Source organism: Mya arenaria, chromosome 3 (assembly GCF_026914265.1).
Source record: "Mya arenaria isolate MELC-2E11 chromosome 3, ASM2691426v1".
NCBI lineage: Eukaryota > Metazoa > Mollusca > Bivalvia > Myida > Myidae > Mya > Mya arenaria.
This window is the reverse complement of record NC_069124.1, coordinates 88,640,597-88,656,408: the sequence shown is the minus strand read 5'-3', so window position 1 is coordinate 88,656,408 and position 15,812 is coordinate 88,640,597. Positions and strand designations below refer to the sequence as shown.

At 36.4% G+C, this 15,812-nt stretch overlaps 1 protein-coding gene across 1 annotated transcript; it reads left to right on the top strand.

Moving 5' to 3' along the window:
* The first annotated feature begins 7,549 nt into the window (after positions 1-7,549).
* Positions 7,550-13,467, top strand: LOC128226809 (glutaredoxin domain-containing cysteine-rich protein CG31559-like). The gene is made up of 4 exons (XM_052936871.1): positions 7,550-8,354; positions 10,908-11,144; positions 11,631-11,696; positions 12,626-13,467. Exons 1-4 carry the CDS (start codon positions 7,896-7,898, stop codon positions 12,812-12,814), a joined length of 951 nt encoding a protein of 316 aa, XP_052792831.1. The 5' UTR covers positions 7,550-7,895; the 3' UTR covers positions 12,815-13,467.
* The last annotated feature ends 2,345 nt before the right edge of the window (positions 13,468-15,812 follow it).

The following is a 15,812-nucleotide window of genomic DNA, read 5'->3' as shown; positions in this document are numbered from 1 at the left end:
TTATCAATTAATGTAACTCTCCTTTTTATAATGATTGATACAACTGATACAAACTCGTGGTCTCTACTCTGATTAACCATCTGCTATTTATGTTACAATTGTATCTTAAGTACATCATCATCCGGGATTTTTTGTGATGGAGGTAGTGGCGGGTTCCGACTCTCCCTTTAAAATATGTGTAATTATAATGAAAATTGGACAACAACAAAATACGTTGTTTTTTCAGGCTGGTGATTGTCTTTGATAAGTGAAATATTATAGTATGCGTATAATGAATGTTCTGTAAAGTAAATGCAAACGTGCAGCATGGTGCTGATGATAGTCACGATGATGCGACGACAACGGTAATGATGATTTAATAATAATAATGCGACAATGACACTATAATGATGATGCGATGACGACGAAGAAGAATATTTTGATTATTAAAATGATAATGCGGCGACGACGACTAAGATGATGATAATAATAATGATGATGCGACGACGGCAATGATACTAAATATGATGTGACGATGACGACAATGATCATGACGAGATGATGATGCGTAGATGTTGCTGATGATTGATGATGTGGATGATGATGAAGGTGGTGAAGTTGTTGGTGGTGGTGGTTGTGATGGGTATGGTTGATGCTGATGATGACTGATTCCAATCATCAACAACCGGCCTTAGTTTAGATAACAAGTAAAGTTCATACGTTTATGCACCAAAACTGTGACTGAGAGTTATTGTATTGGGAAACAGTTCGAAAATACAATTTTGACTGGTTGGATTTTTTGTATGAAGACAATTCATAAATCCATCTTTATTGTTTTAATCGTTGTAATAACAGTTAAATAAACAGCATTTCAGATCCATTCAAAATACCTGATAAAATCTACATTTGCAGACATGCTTCAAATACACAAAATTACTAAAAGAAATACAGCTATTTTACAAGCTCGTCTCTTCAAAACACATTATTCAACAAAAAGTATCTTAACTGGTGCAGATTGCCATAGTGGTTAAGTGTTCAGAGTTTCATGCAAATAATATCTATTATCTATTTCAATCATGTTATGATATACACTGGAGTATACACTTTATATAGCATTCTGTGTTTAAACATGAGCCAGTAAAAGTAAAAATAAATGTATTTAGAAATATCAAAAGATTCACATAATTTCTATAAAAAGATAGTATGAAGGTTTACATAATCAACAATGGTAGTGTGTGTTTTATATATTATCAGTTTGAATAAATGTATCATTTAAATTTTCCTAGATAATTCAAAAGTGTTTTAATCTTTAGAGGAAACATGCACAACTGGATATACATCACAGTAAAAACTGTATAAAAATACATATATTTTTGGAAAATCTAATGCTAATGGCTTTTAAATGCAAAGTCAAACTTAAAAAAAAAAAAAAAGAAATTTCAAATAATGAAGATTACACACAAATGCCTCACTGCCTATTTAACAATTTAAAGTCTTATGTTGTATTGGGATATGCAATTAATTTCAGGTTATGTTTCAATATATCTGTAGTTATCTGCTGGGTCTGGTATCTCCAGTGTATGTAGGTATAAAGTACTGTTCTGACAAAGTCTCCTAAAACACACTGGAACCTTTAAGGTGAGTATCTTGAAGACTGACTGTGAGCATATTCTAGATGTTTGAAACATTGTGATTTCTCAGTGTCCTGAAAAAAGACAAAAAAGTTATAAAATATTGTTTAATACAGCACAATATAAAACATTTATGAAAACACCCTTTAATGGTTAAACTACAAGTAACACATAATTTACATTCCCATATTTCAACTGAAATAGTTTGCATATTTTATGAAAAATTATTGTCTTTTTAAAAAAATAAATAAGTAGGGTTTTTAAGAAAACATGAAAAACACCATTCTGGTCACATTTTATTTCTTGTTTAATGTTCATATAAGTTAAATAACAAGTATGTTAACCAGTTAACTGCTCAAAGTAAGATGCCTAACATTGTATCAATATAAATTAATCTTATTGTATTATTCATAACATTGGTTAATATCCTATTGCATTTTATCATTTCCTACCTACTTTTACATTTCCCTCCATTGCCAGCTTGAAGCATTCCTGATAGTTTTCTATCACCAGTCTGAAATAATTAACTAAAACAAATATTTAACAAGTAAAAACACTAAAAAAATGAAAACATAGAATATCAATAAGCATCTGTACATAGCCTGTGCATTAACTGCAGATACATAATATGGTTTTCAGTTTCAATTTCTACATAAGGCCAGAGTTTTTATATCTTTAGATTTACGGGAGCGCCGTACCTAAATATTGCAAAACCCAAATAAAAATAAAATTCATTTTCGTAGTTTTATTTTTATTTTTTTCCGACGAACGTTGTTCCAATGTTAAGAAAAAAAATAAAATTAGTGTTCTATAACCCATATCTCAGAACCAACTGGTGTATCAATTGTCATCCATTATCGGTCTTTTTACTGCACAAACCACGTAAACCAGTCGGAAATACGCGGGGAAACAGAACAGGTACCCGTTACCATAACAACGTCCTGTCAAAAGTGAAAGTAGTTAATGTCATACCCCTTATTTGCAAAGACGTTCCGATGTTTATGTTTCTTTATTTAAATCAAACCGGGGAGAACTTAAAACGTGTTTATTGTGATTTTTTTTGGAGATTCAGTATGTTGTTCACGATTCGTGGAATGATTGCGCAACTTCCGGGCAAAATAAGGAGACAGAAAATCGTGGGTTGTATTGTCCATTAAAAGTCATTGGCGCACGTCGTATATTAACAAGAATGAATTGGATTACAGCGCAAAAATGTATAGCTTCTGACAAACATAAACTGCAAAATGATATCGTGTTCATCATAGTCAAAATGGATATTTTTTTCTAAATTTGACTCTGAGGAGCATTGAACACACTGCTTCACGATCACATATTTGAAGTGAAAAACACAAGGTATCGTGATACGTTCGTAGTTGTTAATTAGTTTAATAATGATCTAGAATTTAAATCATTAAAGAATACGGAAAATGATGTAATAATAACATAGTGTGTGTTTCCAATAAGACAAAAAAAATCTGAACATAAGATATTTGGCAGTCAGTGCAAGAAGTTATACTGATCGGTTGCTCATTGCCAACGGGCATAGCTGGAATAGGAAGGATATTGTTCAGGACTGATTCTAAAATCAGTTCTTAGACCCGGTTTTTTGAAACATATAACACTTGTCAAATTTATCTTAATGTTCCCGAATTTTCTTTGGTGAAGTACATAAATGTAGATTTTGAATGTCTGTGTATCCGTAAGCCCTGTCAAACTTTGAAGTGAAGAGGAATTTCCATAAGGGCTTGGACTTTATTTGGTAATATTTTCTATATAAAAACCACATCACGGTAAATTGTCACGGTGCTATTTCGTTAAAGACAGAAAAACACATTTGACCTCCTTTAATACCGTGTCTGAAACTTTGTTCAATGTTTGAATACTTCACAATGGAAAGGATATGCTTATATTGTGGGCAAAAGGTTAGAAATGGCCATTTTAACTTCTTTATTACACTGACATGTTTCATAAAATCTATGGGTTGATAATATATGCACCACATATGCATAGATGCATTCGAACAACTAATTTCAATAAGCGTTTAAACTGACAGTGTTGAGGTCAATATTTTCAGTCTTTAAAAGGACCTTTTAATTATGCTTTTGAAACTTTATGGTGATCTTTCACCCTTTTTTCAGCCTATGAAATAGCTGAAACAAGTAAGGTGTGTTTTGTCTTCATGATATAAGAAGGTTTAAAAAATAAAAAAAATCGGAGAAAAATCTATTTTATTTTTATTCATTTCTCCTTCGGGACATTTTATACATTTTATTTTTATTTTTATTTCCTCCTCCTTATCCAACTTTTTGAAAAATCTCCCGTAAATCTAAAGATAAAAAACTCTGGCCTAAGTCCTTATGACAATGTGTTCATATGTTGAATACACCTCCATTATTATTCATAAAACCAACATTACAATTTAATTCCCTTTTCCATACCATTATTAAACAGAGGTCAATGAAGAGCACAGTATTTTCCACCAAGACCATGACACTTCTGTTGGCAATTTTCATTTCAGTTTTTATTGTACACTTGGCATCAAATGGTATGACTGAAAAAGACAAGATTTAACCTTTGTCAGTTGAAAACTCACATATGTACATATACTACAAAGTTCTACATAAACCATATGATATCTTACTAAAACAAGTTTCAATTACAAGTAAAGGTGAACTAAAATGATTACATTGTCACCTGATAGTGTTCATAGTATTAAAGTAGCCAATAATCAACTTATTTGTTGTTACAGTGTTGTTTACATTACTGTACAGTATCTATATTTACATATTTAGCATCAGTTTTAGATGTGTAAAATTAAGAAAAATAATTATGTTATATCATGACATGATAATATGGTAACACTGTTTAATAATTCACTGACTACATGCCACAAAGACCGGTAATATAACAACAAAATATGTACAGGCATTTATTTATCCGAATTAAAAACCATCCGAAATAGAAGAATTTCAAGAACATGTTTTACATGACATATTAAACAGCAATGGAACCAAATCAAATTCAACATCATATTCCATGTTTTAGATGTACTCAATATCAGCACATTAACAAAATATAACAAAAAGCTTACATCTTCTATAGTTAAAATCCGTTTTTGACAGAACGGCGGAAATAGAACATTTTCGTACTGTTTTCAGCTATTTTTAGACATAGTTTGAAAATTCCACACCTGCGAACATGCTACACGTAATATTAAACTCTCAAATGTTAATAAAAAGTAAAAATATACTTTGATATGGAGAAAATCTTCGTCCGCCATCTTGATCGTTAAGTTAACGAGTGCCTCTTACCGGTCGTAGGTTTACGAGCAAAATTAACGATAAAGCAGGTGCACGTTGCGTCTCTGAAACGGTGCGGATCGGTAATTTTGGTCGTACTACCAAAATCAGCTAACGATCGCCTTAACGATCGTCTCTGAAACGCACCCCAGATATATTGAGGACGTTTCATATCAACCATGAGTATCATTTGGACATTTCCTACCAATTGGGAATGCACTAAGAGCATCCCATGTCCCTGGTATATTAACCCTGAACGTTGTATATTAGTACACAAATTATTAATCAGTATATATAATTGACCATTATACAAGACTTAAAGCTCTTTAAATAATCTCCATACACTAGAAATATTCCAATCGGTATATCAAGGCAATGTTACCACTTCAATTAATTCTAAGTTTATTGGCAAATCGGCATAAAATAGCCTTTGGCCATTAACAACATGAATATGGCAAAATCATATTATCAACTTAAGAGAAATACGGAATACATGTTTTAATAAACATACATTATGTAATTACATATAACAATATAAGTTGTTAAAATATAAAGATTAACATTGTTATCACAATGAGCATTGTTATTATGTAATTACCAAGTACGTCATTTCGACAACCGTCGCCTACAGTACTTTCAGTACTTTGATTTGAATGAGGTGTTCATTTTGCTTCCGGCCCAGATAAAAAGATTCAAATTTTAGGCCATGCTGGAAATCCTCATTTTGCTCATGGGCAAAGATTATAAGTATCTTCCATGGCCGAGAGTGTAAGATAGGTTGATCCCGACCCGAGCGTAGGGTGTTTTGCGGAAACCTCGGTTCATCCCGACCCGAGCGAGGGTGATTTCCGGAAACGAGGTTTCCTCAAAACACACTACGGGTCGGGATGAACCTATCTTTTTAACATACATTTTACTATATTTTGTTAAACTGAGATAGGAGAAAAAGCATCTACCATTGCCGCTAGTGTAACGTAGGTTAAATCATTCTAGGGTTAGGGTTGTGTTAAAACGAGGTTTACCCTACGCTCGGGTTGGGATGAGCCTTTCTCCCACCTCAGATAAGTACATCCATTAATTTAACCCTGCTAGAAATTCTTATCTTGCCCACGGGCGAAGATAAAATGCCCGTATGGAACTCCTTTTTTAATGGTCACCGCATTGTAATTACCTCCCTTGTTGAAGACTGTCGTCTGTAGCATCATGGAATCCTTGTCTTGTGGCAATATTTAGAACGCTAATTATTTATTTCTCGCTTCAAATGTCACCATAAAACAGTTTTCACGCACCTTTCAATAAATATTGCTTCACACTCCTTAGAACTATTTAAAGACCGATTTGACTATTAACATAATCTGAATCACTGCGCGCATATCCATGACAACCACGAATTATCGCATATCCATACGCATTCTTTTTTAACTAAGCACAAAAGAGTTCCAAAAAATACAGTTTTACTTAATTTTGTTCAACTGAGGTGGGAGAAAAAGCATCTACCATAGCCGCTCGTGTAAGATAGGTTCATCTCGACCCTCGCGCAGGGTGTTTTGCGGAAACTCGGTAAACCTCGTTCCCGTAAAATGCCCTGCGCTCGGGTCGGAATGAACCTATCTTACACTCTCGGCCATGGAAGATGCTTTTATTCTCCCACCTCTGAAAAGTAGATCCAACAAATTTGCCATGCTGGAAATTCTTATCTTGCCTACGGGCAATGATAAAACCGTATGGAACTCCTTTTTTATTATCTTCTCACAATTACCTCCCTTGTTGAAGACTGTCGTCTGAACCATTTTGAAAACCTTTTCAATTTTTAAAATCCAAAGTAATGATTTCTCGCTTCAAATAGCACCATGATTTTTTTTTCAAGCTGCATTCAAGAAATAATACTGCACTTTCCTCAGAACTAGTTAAAAAACGGTTTGACTATTTACATAATCGGAATCACTGCGCCCATATCCATGACAACCACATTACGCAAATTATTTTTACTACGCACAAAAGATTTCCAGCGAAAACCCCCACTTTATTTCGTTTAACTGAGGTGGGAGAAAAAGCATCTACCATAGCAGTTCGTGTAAGATAGGTTCACCCCAACCCTCGCGCAGGGTGTTCTGCGGAAACTCGGTAAACCTCGTTTCCGCAAAACACCCTACCCCCGGGTTGGGATGAACCTATCTTACACGCACGAGCTGCCATGGAAGATACTCTTAATCTTACATGTGCTTAAAATGAAATAATTTCTGCGAAATCTATGTTGACTCCATAATTGTGAATAAATCAGAAAAGAGTTTACTTCTTCATTCTAACAATGTTTATTTTCTCGCTCAATAGCGAATTTCCGTAAAAAGAAAATAGTCTATACTTCTTTATATGTCATGTATTTGAGATGTTTTCTGTGAGCACAAAATACGTGACACTTCTTGTGCATGCGGTTAATACAAACACAGACAAGTCCTTGAATTTTAAATGCCGAAATATATGCACATGTGAAACGCTTTATCAGAGGTACAGGTTGACAATATTCTAATATTGGAAAACAAGAGATAAAGAGAAATATTGAGGGTTTATTGTATTTATCAAAATGAGGTAATACAGAGTCATGTCATTTGCTTAAATAGATATCCTCGGCTTCGTACTACACCATATAAGACTGACAAAACTCGATACTAGTTAGCTGTGGTAAACCATCTAGTGTATTGTGATTGTGGACTCTCACTACATCAGTTGTGATACATTGGAAAATACATTTATTGTAACAGAATACATGTCCATGTGAACAACGCCCTATTAATCGATACGTGCAATAATGAAATGATGGACCATATGTCAAGTATCGCCGATGACATCGGGTAGGTGATAAAACTGTAGTTAACCAAAATAAAAAGATATTCAATCAGATATGTATGTGAAGAGGAAGAAGGAAGCTACTGATGTAACAACGGGATTGTAAAGTGTGTATGCAAGTTTGGTTAAGATATTTTATTCTATGAAAGTAATAATACCAGCGGAAGTTAAATCGGAGAGAGCGAGTATCGCGCTAGGGTTGTATTTGGCTGCGATGGCCCAGGATGACTCGAAGGTCCCTGGCATTCGGAACTCCAAGGATGTCCTCAAGTTATTCAAGAGAAGTGCCTCGGAGGCTTCTTTCTCGGCGCTGCAGCACATGGAGCGGAACTACTGCAAGCTGGGGGACGTCAACCTGCGGCCTAAGGACAAGAACAACTTGCTCCCCGGCGGACAGATACGGGTCGCATCGCTAAATGCCCTCAACTCTTCCGAACACGACGAGCTAAACGGCGACGCGCCATTTGCCGGACGTCGCGACGTTTCCAACCGGAGCACGTCAAAGGAGAAGCGGATCGTGAGTGCGCGTGGAAGTATTCGGGGCTACAAGAACCGGGTGCGGTCAGGCATTGCTACATTTCACGAAGAAAACGGATACTCGGTACGTAGTGCATCTTGTTGCAAAGCGAATAGTAGCCATTGGACAAAGCATGTCGCCGTTAACGTACAAACATGTATTCAAAACGCTTCTGTTAGGTAAATGTTTATTAAAATGTGAAACTACATGTATTAATTTAAACGAATTTGCTTTCATTACTTTAGAGCTGACAATTATCTATAACATTACGACATTTTAATTCATCCTGGGGCATATAGTATTTGCTATAATGCAATTCATTCGTGTTCAATTAAGTCGTTTCGTTACGACATGTACCTTGTAATATAATACGATTAAGACACTATCCATTGTTGAAATTAAACTAAAACTCTCTTTGTTCGTCCTTCAAATTTGACAAGACAAACATGACTTTGTTATTTATACAGGTATGTAAAGCAGTAACGAGTGAAGAGTTAACTTTAAACTGGGATATTTGTTTCCTTCTCTCCTGACTGCAGTACATTTCTGACAAGTTATTACTTAGGCACTCAATTACGTGTTCATATTCGATTGCTTGAATATACGAATGCATGTCTTGTACCTATTTAAGTATTGCATAGTTTGGTTAAATATGACAGAGATTTTATACTTAGAAAAGCATTCATTTTTTGTTTGAACATTTAAATTCAGCAACTCGTTCAAGACTCGATATCTAAAACTTCAAAGAATTTTGTTTGTGTCTGGTTGCTTTTGTCTTAAAGCTAACGCTTTACAACGTTCTTGATAACGGAATCCAATGGGAGATGTGCCGGGGAACGATATTCATGAAAAATTCATCAAGATCGATTGTGACATAGGTCGCTGCTTTGATTCATGTTACCTTGCAATAAATTAATAACCGTTTGGAAGCCCATCAGTATAAGCAGAATTTCCGACACGCGTTAGCAAGCTCTGAGAAGTGATACAAGCTAAGCCGTTTTTATAGTTGACAAAATTCGATTAAAAACTTGTACAATACCAGCTGATGAAATAGGATATTTCCTGATCGTATGCATAATTCGAGCGTTATTTGATATCAACATTTACGCATTTGTTCAATAAGGTAAAACATATGTTTTGAATATCAGTGAGTAGAATAGTTTATGTTTTCTAAGTCACATTCGTTTTACGACTATGATTTTTCTATAGCCAACATATCTGTAGCCATCATTATGTATTACAATTAAGTGAACAGCAACAAATGATCCCATTAACACGCCGCGCACATTCTCCTCCCCGCCCACGGGGCATTTTTAAGTTAAAAGCTGTTCACGAAACTCACCAAATATCACGGTTCTCCTCAAATACTTTACTGGCGGTATAACGTCTGTGCAGTTGTCAGATACCACGGGCATGTACAAATAAAGACAAAAGCAATATTTATGGATAGAAGTGTGCAATAAATCTCATGTTAAAGGTTTTATCAACTTTCTGTCAGCAGTCAGGGAGCCAAAGGCCACCTAAGTGGGCATACCACTATAGACGTGAGGGCTTTAAATGTGGCCTTGATCAAACAGAATTTTAATACGAGTTTTTGTGTCTGTCTTAAATCATGGCGAATAAGATTGCTTCTTCATGTATATCATTTACAATCTTAAATGACTGAAACATTTCAGTTTAGATATAAAATTCTGATTGAAAAATATTACATTTATTTCATTAATAATCAATTTGGATCTGTTTTGTTTTAGATTACCTCCTCGCAATTCGATATCATGTAGTCTTATTATGAATCTGTTTAATTTAGGTCAAGCCATCAAAACATTTTATCTTTTATATGATAATGTTTAACAATGAAATTCATGTGAATGTTAATTTTATCTCTGACCTTTACATATTTAGACTGTCCATGATCTTAACCATATGACCAATCCATGAGTGTTACAGTCATACAAAAACAGCCCCCATGTTCGCCTGTTTTGTCAGTTGCTCTACCGTCACAACACAATAAGTGTATAAGATCATCATATCGATTCAATTGTATGATAAGTCTTATAAGCCTTTTATACAACTTAAAGTATAATTAAAGCCACTATTTTGAAACAATGAAAAATGCATTTCCAAAATTCTAAAAAAGGCAATTCATAAATGTTCGGATTTGACCCCGGTGGAAGAATTCTGTTTTGACAATTCTAAGATTTCATGATACAATATTGAACACGAATGATCGGCTGATCGAAATTTTGTTACTTTATTGATTTTAGCGTAGATAACGACGCATTGACAAAACAAGAGGGGGATATCGTTTATTACGAGATAATGAATATCAGGATGGGTTTTTGTTTTGCTGTATGTAAGCATATGAAATATATTGAGCCTCAAATGATGAACATAAAAGGGTTGTTTTAAAAAATGTCTGAAGTAAGCACAACACAATTACGACAGTCAACATTAGCTTGGCTGGCTGGCTGGCTTGACACAGCTTTCAAAAGTTGAATGCCATATCGACCTTGCACGACATTCTAACTCTGAATGTCGCATTCGCCGAGCACTTGAATTATGACAATGTTGAATGCTGTTCGGTATACACACTTCAAAACAGTCGACAACTATTATGTATTACCATTGTTGTTCCAGAATGACACCCGGAAAGATGAGAAAGGGAAGATTGTCATGTACACGAGCAGCATGATGGTGGTCCGGCAGACTGCGGACCGGTGCAAGGCGGCGCGCCACATCCTCCAGACACACATGGTCCGCTACGAGGAGCGAGACCTGTTTATGAGCGCCGAAAACCAGAAGGAGCTGGCTGAGCGGCTAGGCCAGGAGGGAGTACCTCTACCTCAGGTCTTCGCCGACGGCAAATACCTCGGGGTGAGGCCAGCGGATGATGTATTATTTTCAAAATATTAAGTGTATTTTCGCCTTATTTTGGTAGCGACGGGCCTTTGTAGTCATGTTTAGACCGACACACGGCCATTTTTGTAGCGACAAAAGATCAATTGAAGGGTACATATGACAGGTTCGAGGTCGTGAAATGTAATATATCGTGATGATGATGATGATGATGATGATGATGTGTCTTAACTCTATCATTAATTGCTTTTATTGAAACGGCATAAAACAAAACCATAATTCATAACAAGGAAGTGCTGGCATTAGGTGTATGAACACGCGTGTGAAAGATAATACAGATGGTTGACCTAATTTTCTAGTGAAGATAAAAAATAGGTGTTTGTTTTTTCAAAATCAAGTTTATTTTTTCTTACTGCGACGACATTCGTATTTGTAAGTGCAGCAAATATTTTTTCGAAATAGACGTCGATATAATTATACAACTTATAACATGTTCCATTGTAGGATTTCAATGATATTCAACAGATGAACGAAACTGGTGAACTCCGGAGTGTGTTCGAAAACTTTACGGTAGGTAGAAAAACAGGAGAAATTGATATTAGAATATGTTTCAACAGTCTAGGTTTTTGTACATTATACATCATGTAAGTATTCGGTTTCTGAGTATAAAGTATTATTCAGTTGCAATCGAGATGCGTCAGACTTGATCTCGATTCATATTACAAAAGCGTCATTGGGTCTAAAAAATATTTCAATGCCTTTTTTATAGGAAATTTTCTATTTTAAATCTCGCAAAATGCCTTGTAACTTTCAGGATGAATTAATTAGTGTATTTAATAGTAAGTTATTGTTTGTATTTAATTAAAATAAATTATTCTTGAAATACCCGTAATTCTTGGCATGGACCAGGCCGAAATCAAATCAACTTTTGGCTTTAAAATCGGATTTTTCAAAATGTGTATATTTTGTATATCTGTGTCAGTCCAAATTGCATCGAACAATATTACATCATACAAGATAAATCCTGAAACTGAGCTTGTGTCAGCAGACCTACACTGAGAGACGGGAACAACGCAATACCCTTCAGCCTTAATTCTTTAGGTGTGGATTGTCATGTCAATATAGTCTAAAAGTGTATGAAACTCAGAATACTACAACTGAAGTATTTGAATGCACTAGGAGTGAATGTTCATTGCAAATTTTGCCACTGCCATCCGCTCCTTTCTTAATCCGAGAGTCTGTCTTAAAATATATACTTGAGTACTACACACCAATGACGAAAGTTTCAACCAGGAAGAAACAAATGTAATTTGTTGGATGATTTGTTTCCACCTATATCACCAATGTGTAGAAAGAGTTCATGTCCATATAAAGGCACGAGGAAAAACATAATATTTATATTCATTCTTGTCCACGAGTATGCCATTATGACAATTTATTACATATATATATATATATTATAAAAAGCTATGTATGTATCCCTTTGTCTCGATGTACAGAAGATCCAGGTTCGATCTCACTGCGATAAGTGTGGCGGCTACCGGTTCCTACCTTGCGGCTTCTGTCATGGCTCCAAGAAGTCGCTCCACCGGAACGAGTTCACGGAGGAGTTTTGCGCTCTCCGGTGCATGCAGTGTGACGAGAACGGGCTCGTACGGTGTGATGAGTGTATCGACCAGCAAGAATGACGGCGGTGGACGGAGGCTCTGTTATGACAGTGACAGGACTGGCTTAGTGGCCTTAGTGGATATTGACCTGTGATGACCGTTCTTTTACCACGGTCGTATATGCAAGCCACAGCCCTTGCTGTATTAAACATTGAGATGCATTTTAACTCAAAGTGAATACGTCGACATGTGATAAATGTGCAATTTTTACAACATTAACTCTTGCCATTTCTTGTGAATGCAGTTTGACGGTTGACAATTAGAATGCTATATATTTGTTCTGCTTCAATAGTAGAAGGCCGTCCATGCGCTGTTGATCAGCCTGTGTTGTGTTTTGTAAGTGTTCACTGCTCTCAAGGCTGAACACGTGATGTCATAACAGTTTACAAGCCCTTCTACAATTTTACAAGCAAACCATTCTTGTCTTGACGTTATAACATGCCATAAAATAGTCTAACATTGGTGAACGTATTGATTGGTCGTATATAGACCTGATTTAAATAAAAACCGATGTCAATGGTAAGAAAAGACTGAAAATGTATATTCATTTATCTAGAAACGTTGTTTAAGACCATTGCTTATTTGTACAAATGTATACCGATGCATGTTACATTGTTATATTGTTGTGTTTTATCGAATCTATTTTTTCATGCAACTGAATAAAACCAATGAGTTTCAAATTGCATTTAAGTAATGTAACAATTTGAACAAGATTACAAATAGAACGCAGGTTTGGAGCGGATACATAAATACACGTGCAGCAGCATATAGCAGAAACTGGTTGATAAGATGGCTGACTTCCCAGTGGTTTTCAAACAACCGCATGGCTGAATAATTTTTCGCCATTTGCGCTTTAAAACTTGCCTTCACGTCGTTCTGGCAAACATGGTAAAATATTAGCCAAGACAGACACATTTACTTGTGCATGATGTTGTCAGATGTTGCCAGACACTAGAACGCGTTGCAAGATGTTGTCTGACACTAGGACTCAGTTCCATGATGTTGACTCGGTAAAACGATGTTATCAGACACCAGACCTCAGTAACATGATGTTGACCTAAGTTAAATGATGTTGAACTCAGTTACAGAATGTGGTCAGACACTAGACCTCAGTTTCATGATGTTGACCTCAATTAAATGATGTTGAACTCAATTACATGATGTTGACCTCCGTTACATGATGTTGTCAGACACCAGACCTCAGTTACATGATGTTGACTTCGGTTACATGATGTTGGCCTCAGTTACATGATGTTGAACTCGGTTACAGAATGTTGTCAGACACCAGACCTCAGTTACATGATGTTGACCTCGGTTACATGATGTTGACCTCAGTTACATGATGTGGACTCGCTAACACAATGTTGTCAGACACCAGACCTCAGTTGATCTTTCCATAGAGCGCCGCCTCTTCCAGGTCCTTTACCAACCGACAAGACTCAAAAACATGCTCGTTCTGGTATTCACAAACAACCCCTCTCTCGTCAAACTTAAACCTCAATACCTGGTATTAGTTATCACGCCGTGGTTGTAAAATACATCAACATCGTTCCACAAACTATCAGGAAGAAGCCAAAAAATATTTCTTTTCTCGAAAGTCAACTTGGACACTATCAAAGAAGACATGAAACAACTATCTGAGAAGATCGCCAGCGAGACCGACAATCAACACCCCGCAACCGAAAAACTCTGAAATCTGGCATTAACAAATCAATTAACAAACACATTCCGTCCAAACTCAGCAAGAAACGGAAACCACTGCTATGGCTGAATAGAGACTTGAGAAGGATGACCAGACGTAAGTGTCAAGAAAATACAAACACGCGAAGAAGACAAACCAGTGGGGTGCCTTCAAACTATACAAGGCCTTCAAGATAGCAGAGATCAACCTCATCAACAGCACAATCCAGATGGAGCTCGACGAGAAAAACACCGATCCATTTTGGAGGTTCGTCAAGTCACGTAGACAGAATAGTGTTGGTGTGGCCCCTCTCAAAAAGATGGACAATCTTGTCAGCAGCAGCATGGACAATGCTCAGGTACGGTCGACCAGTTCATTTAAGTGTTCACCAAAGACAATGGAAACACACACCTCCATAGCACAAACAAGCGAAGTCGGACAACCATCCCCGCCCTCAACATTCCTGCTTAAGGCGTTGAGAAACTTTTGTTTGCTACCAACACAGCCATATCTCAGAGACCCGACATGAAGAACTAATTAGACTAGAACACATCATCTGTAAACATATTCTGTCCCACCTGAGCCCATGGACATCCTTAGTTCTTTAAACCACTGTTTCCGGACTTGCTACTCCTGCGAAACCCATCTTACAACAACAGTCTACGATCTACTTACCGAAACGGACACAGGCACTAAACTCAACATGGTAACATTGGATTTCAGCATGGCTTTCGACACCGTCACCACCGCAAACTTTTATATAAATTAGAACAATGTGTCGTCAAGGCAACATAAACCACTGGCTCAGCGATTTTCTCATTAACATGAATATGAAGGTTAATGTGGAAGGCAAGAATCAGAGGCAGCCCCAGACAATACCGGCGTACCACAAAGCACAATGCTAGGTCCAGTACTTTTCCTTTGCCACATCAGACTCCCGTATTCTGTCAAGTTCACAGCGCGATTATTTGCTGACGACTGCATGCTATACCGTACCATCAGAAACAGTAAACCCCAACAATATCTACGACAACTACTGTACGTAGAAGTTTGGGCCAATGCACGGGGAATGCAGTTTAACGCAAAGAAACGTTACATTATGTCTGTAAATCAGAAATCATCCGAAATATATCAACTTGACAACCATATCTTACAGCAAGTGCCTAAAAACCCGTATATTTGTTTCACCATACCTGAAGACCTCACAGAATCAGCTTCCCACTTCACCTAGATGACAAAAAGCCAACTAGGCTTTCTTCGCAGAAACCTAAAACACTGCCCCCAGACTTAATAAGAACAGTATACTCATCACTCGAACGCTCCACCTTAAAGTACAGT

Bases quoted from the DNA above. Each gene is read 5' to 3' on its own strand.
- LOC128226809 (XM_052936871.1), top strand. From the start codon at position 7,896: ATGAAAGTAATAATACCAGCGGAAGTTAAATCGGAGAGAGCGAGTATC. The intron at 8,355-10,907 runs GTACGTAGTGCA...TTGTTGTTCCAG, and splicing joins ACGAAGAAAACGGATACTCG to AATGACACCCGGAAAGATGA. The intron at 11,697-12,625 runs GTAGGTAGAAAA...CTCGATGTACAG, and splicing joins GTGTGTTCGAAAACTTTACG to AAGATCCAGGTTCGATCTCA.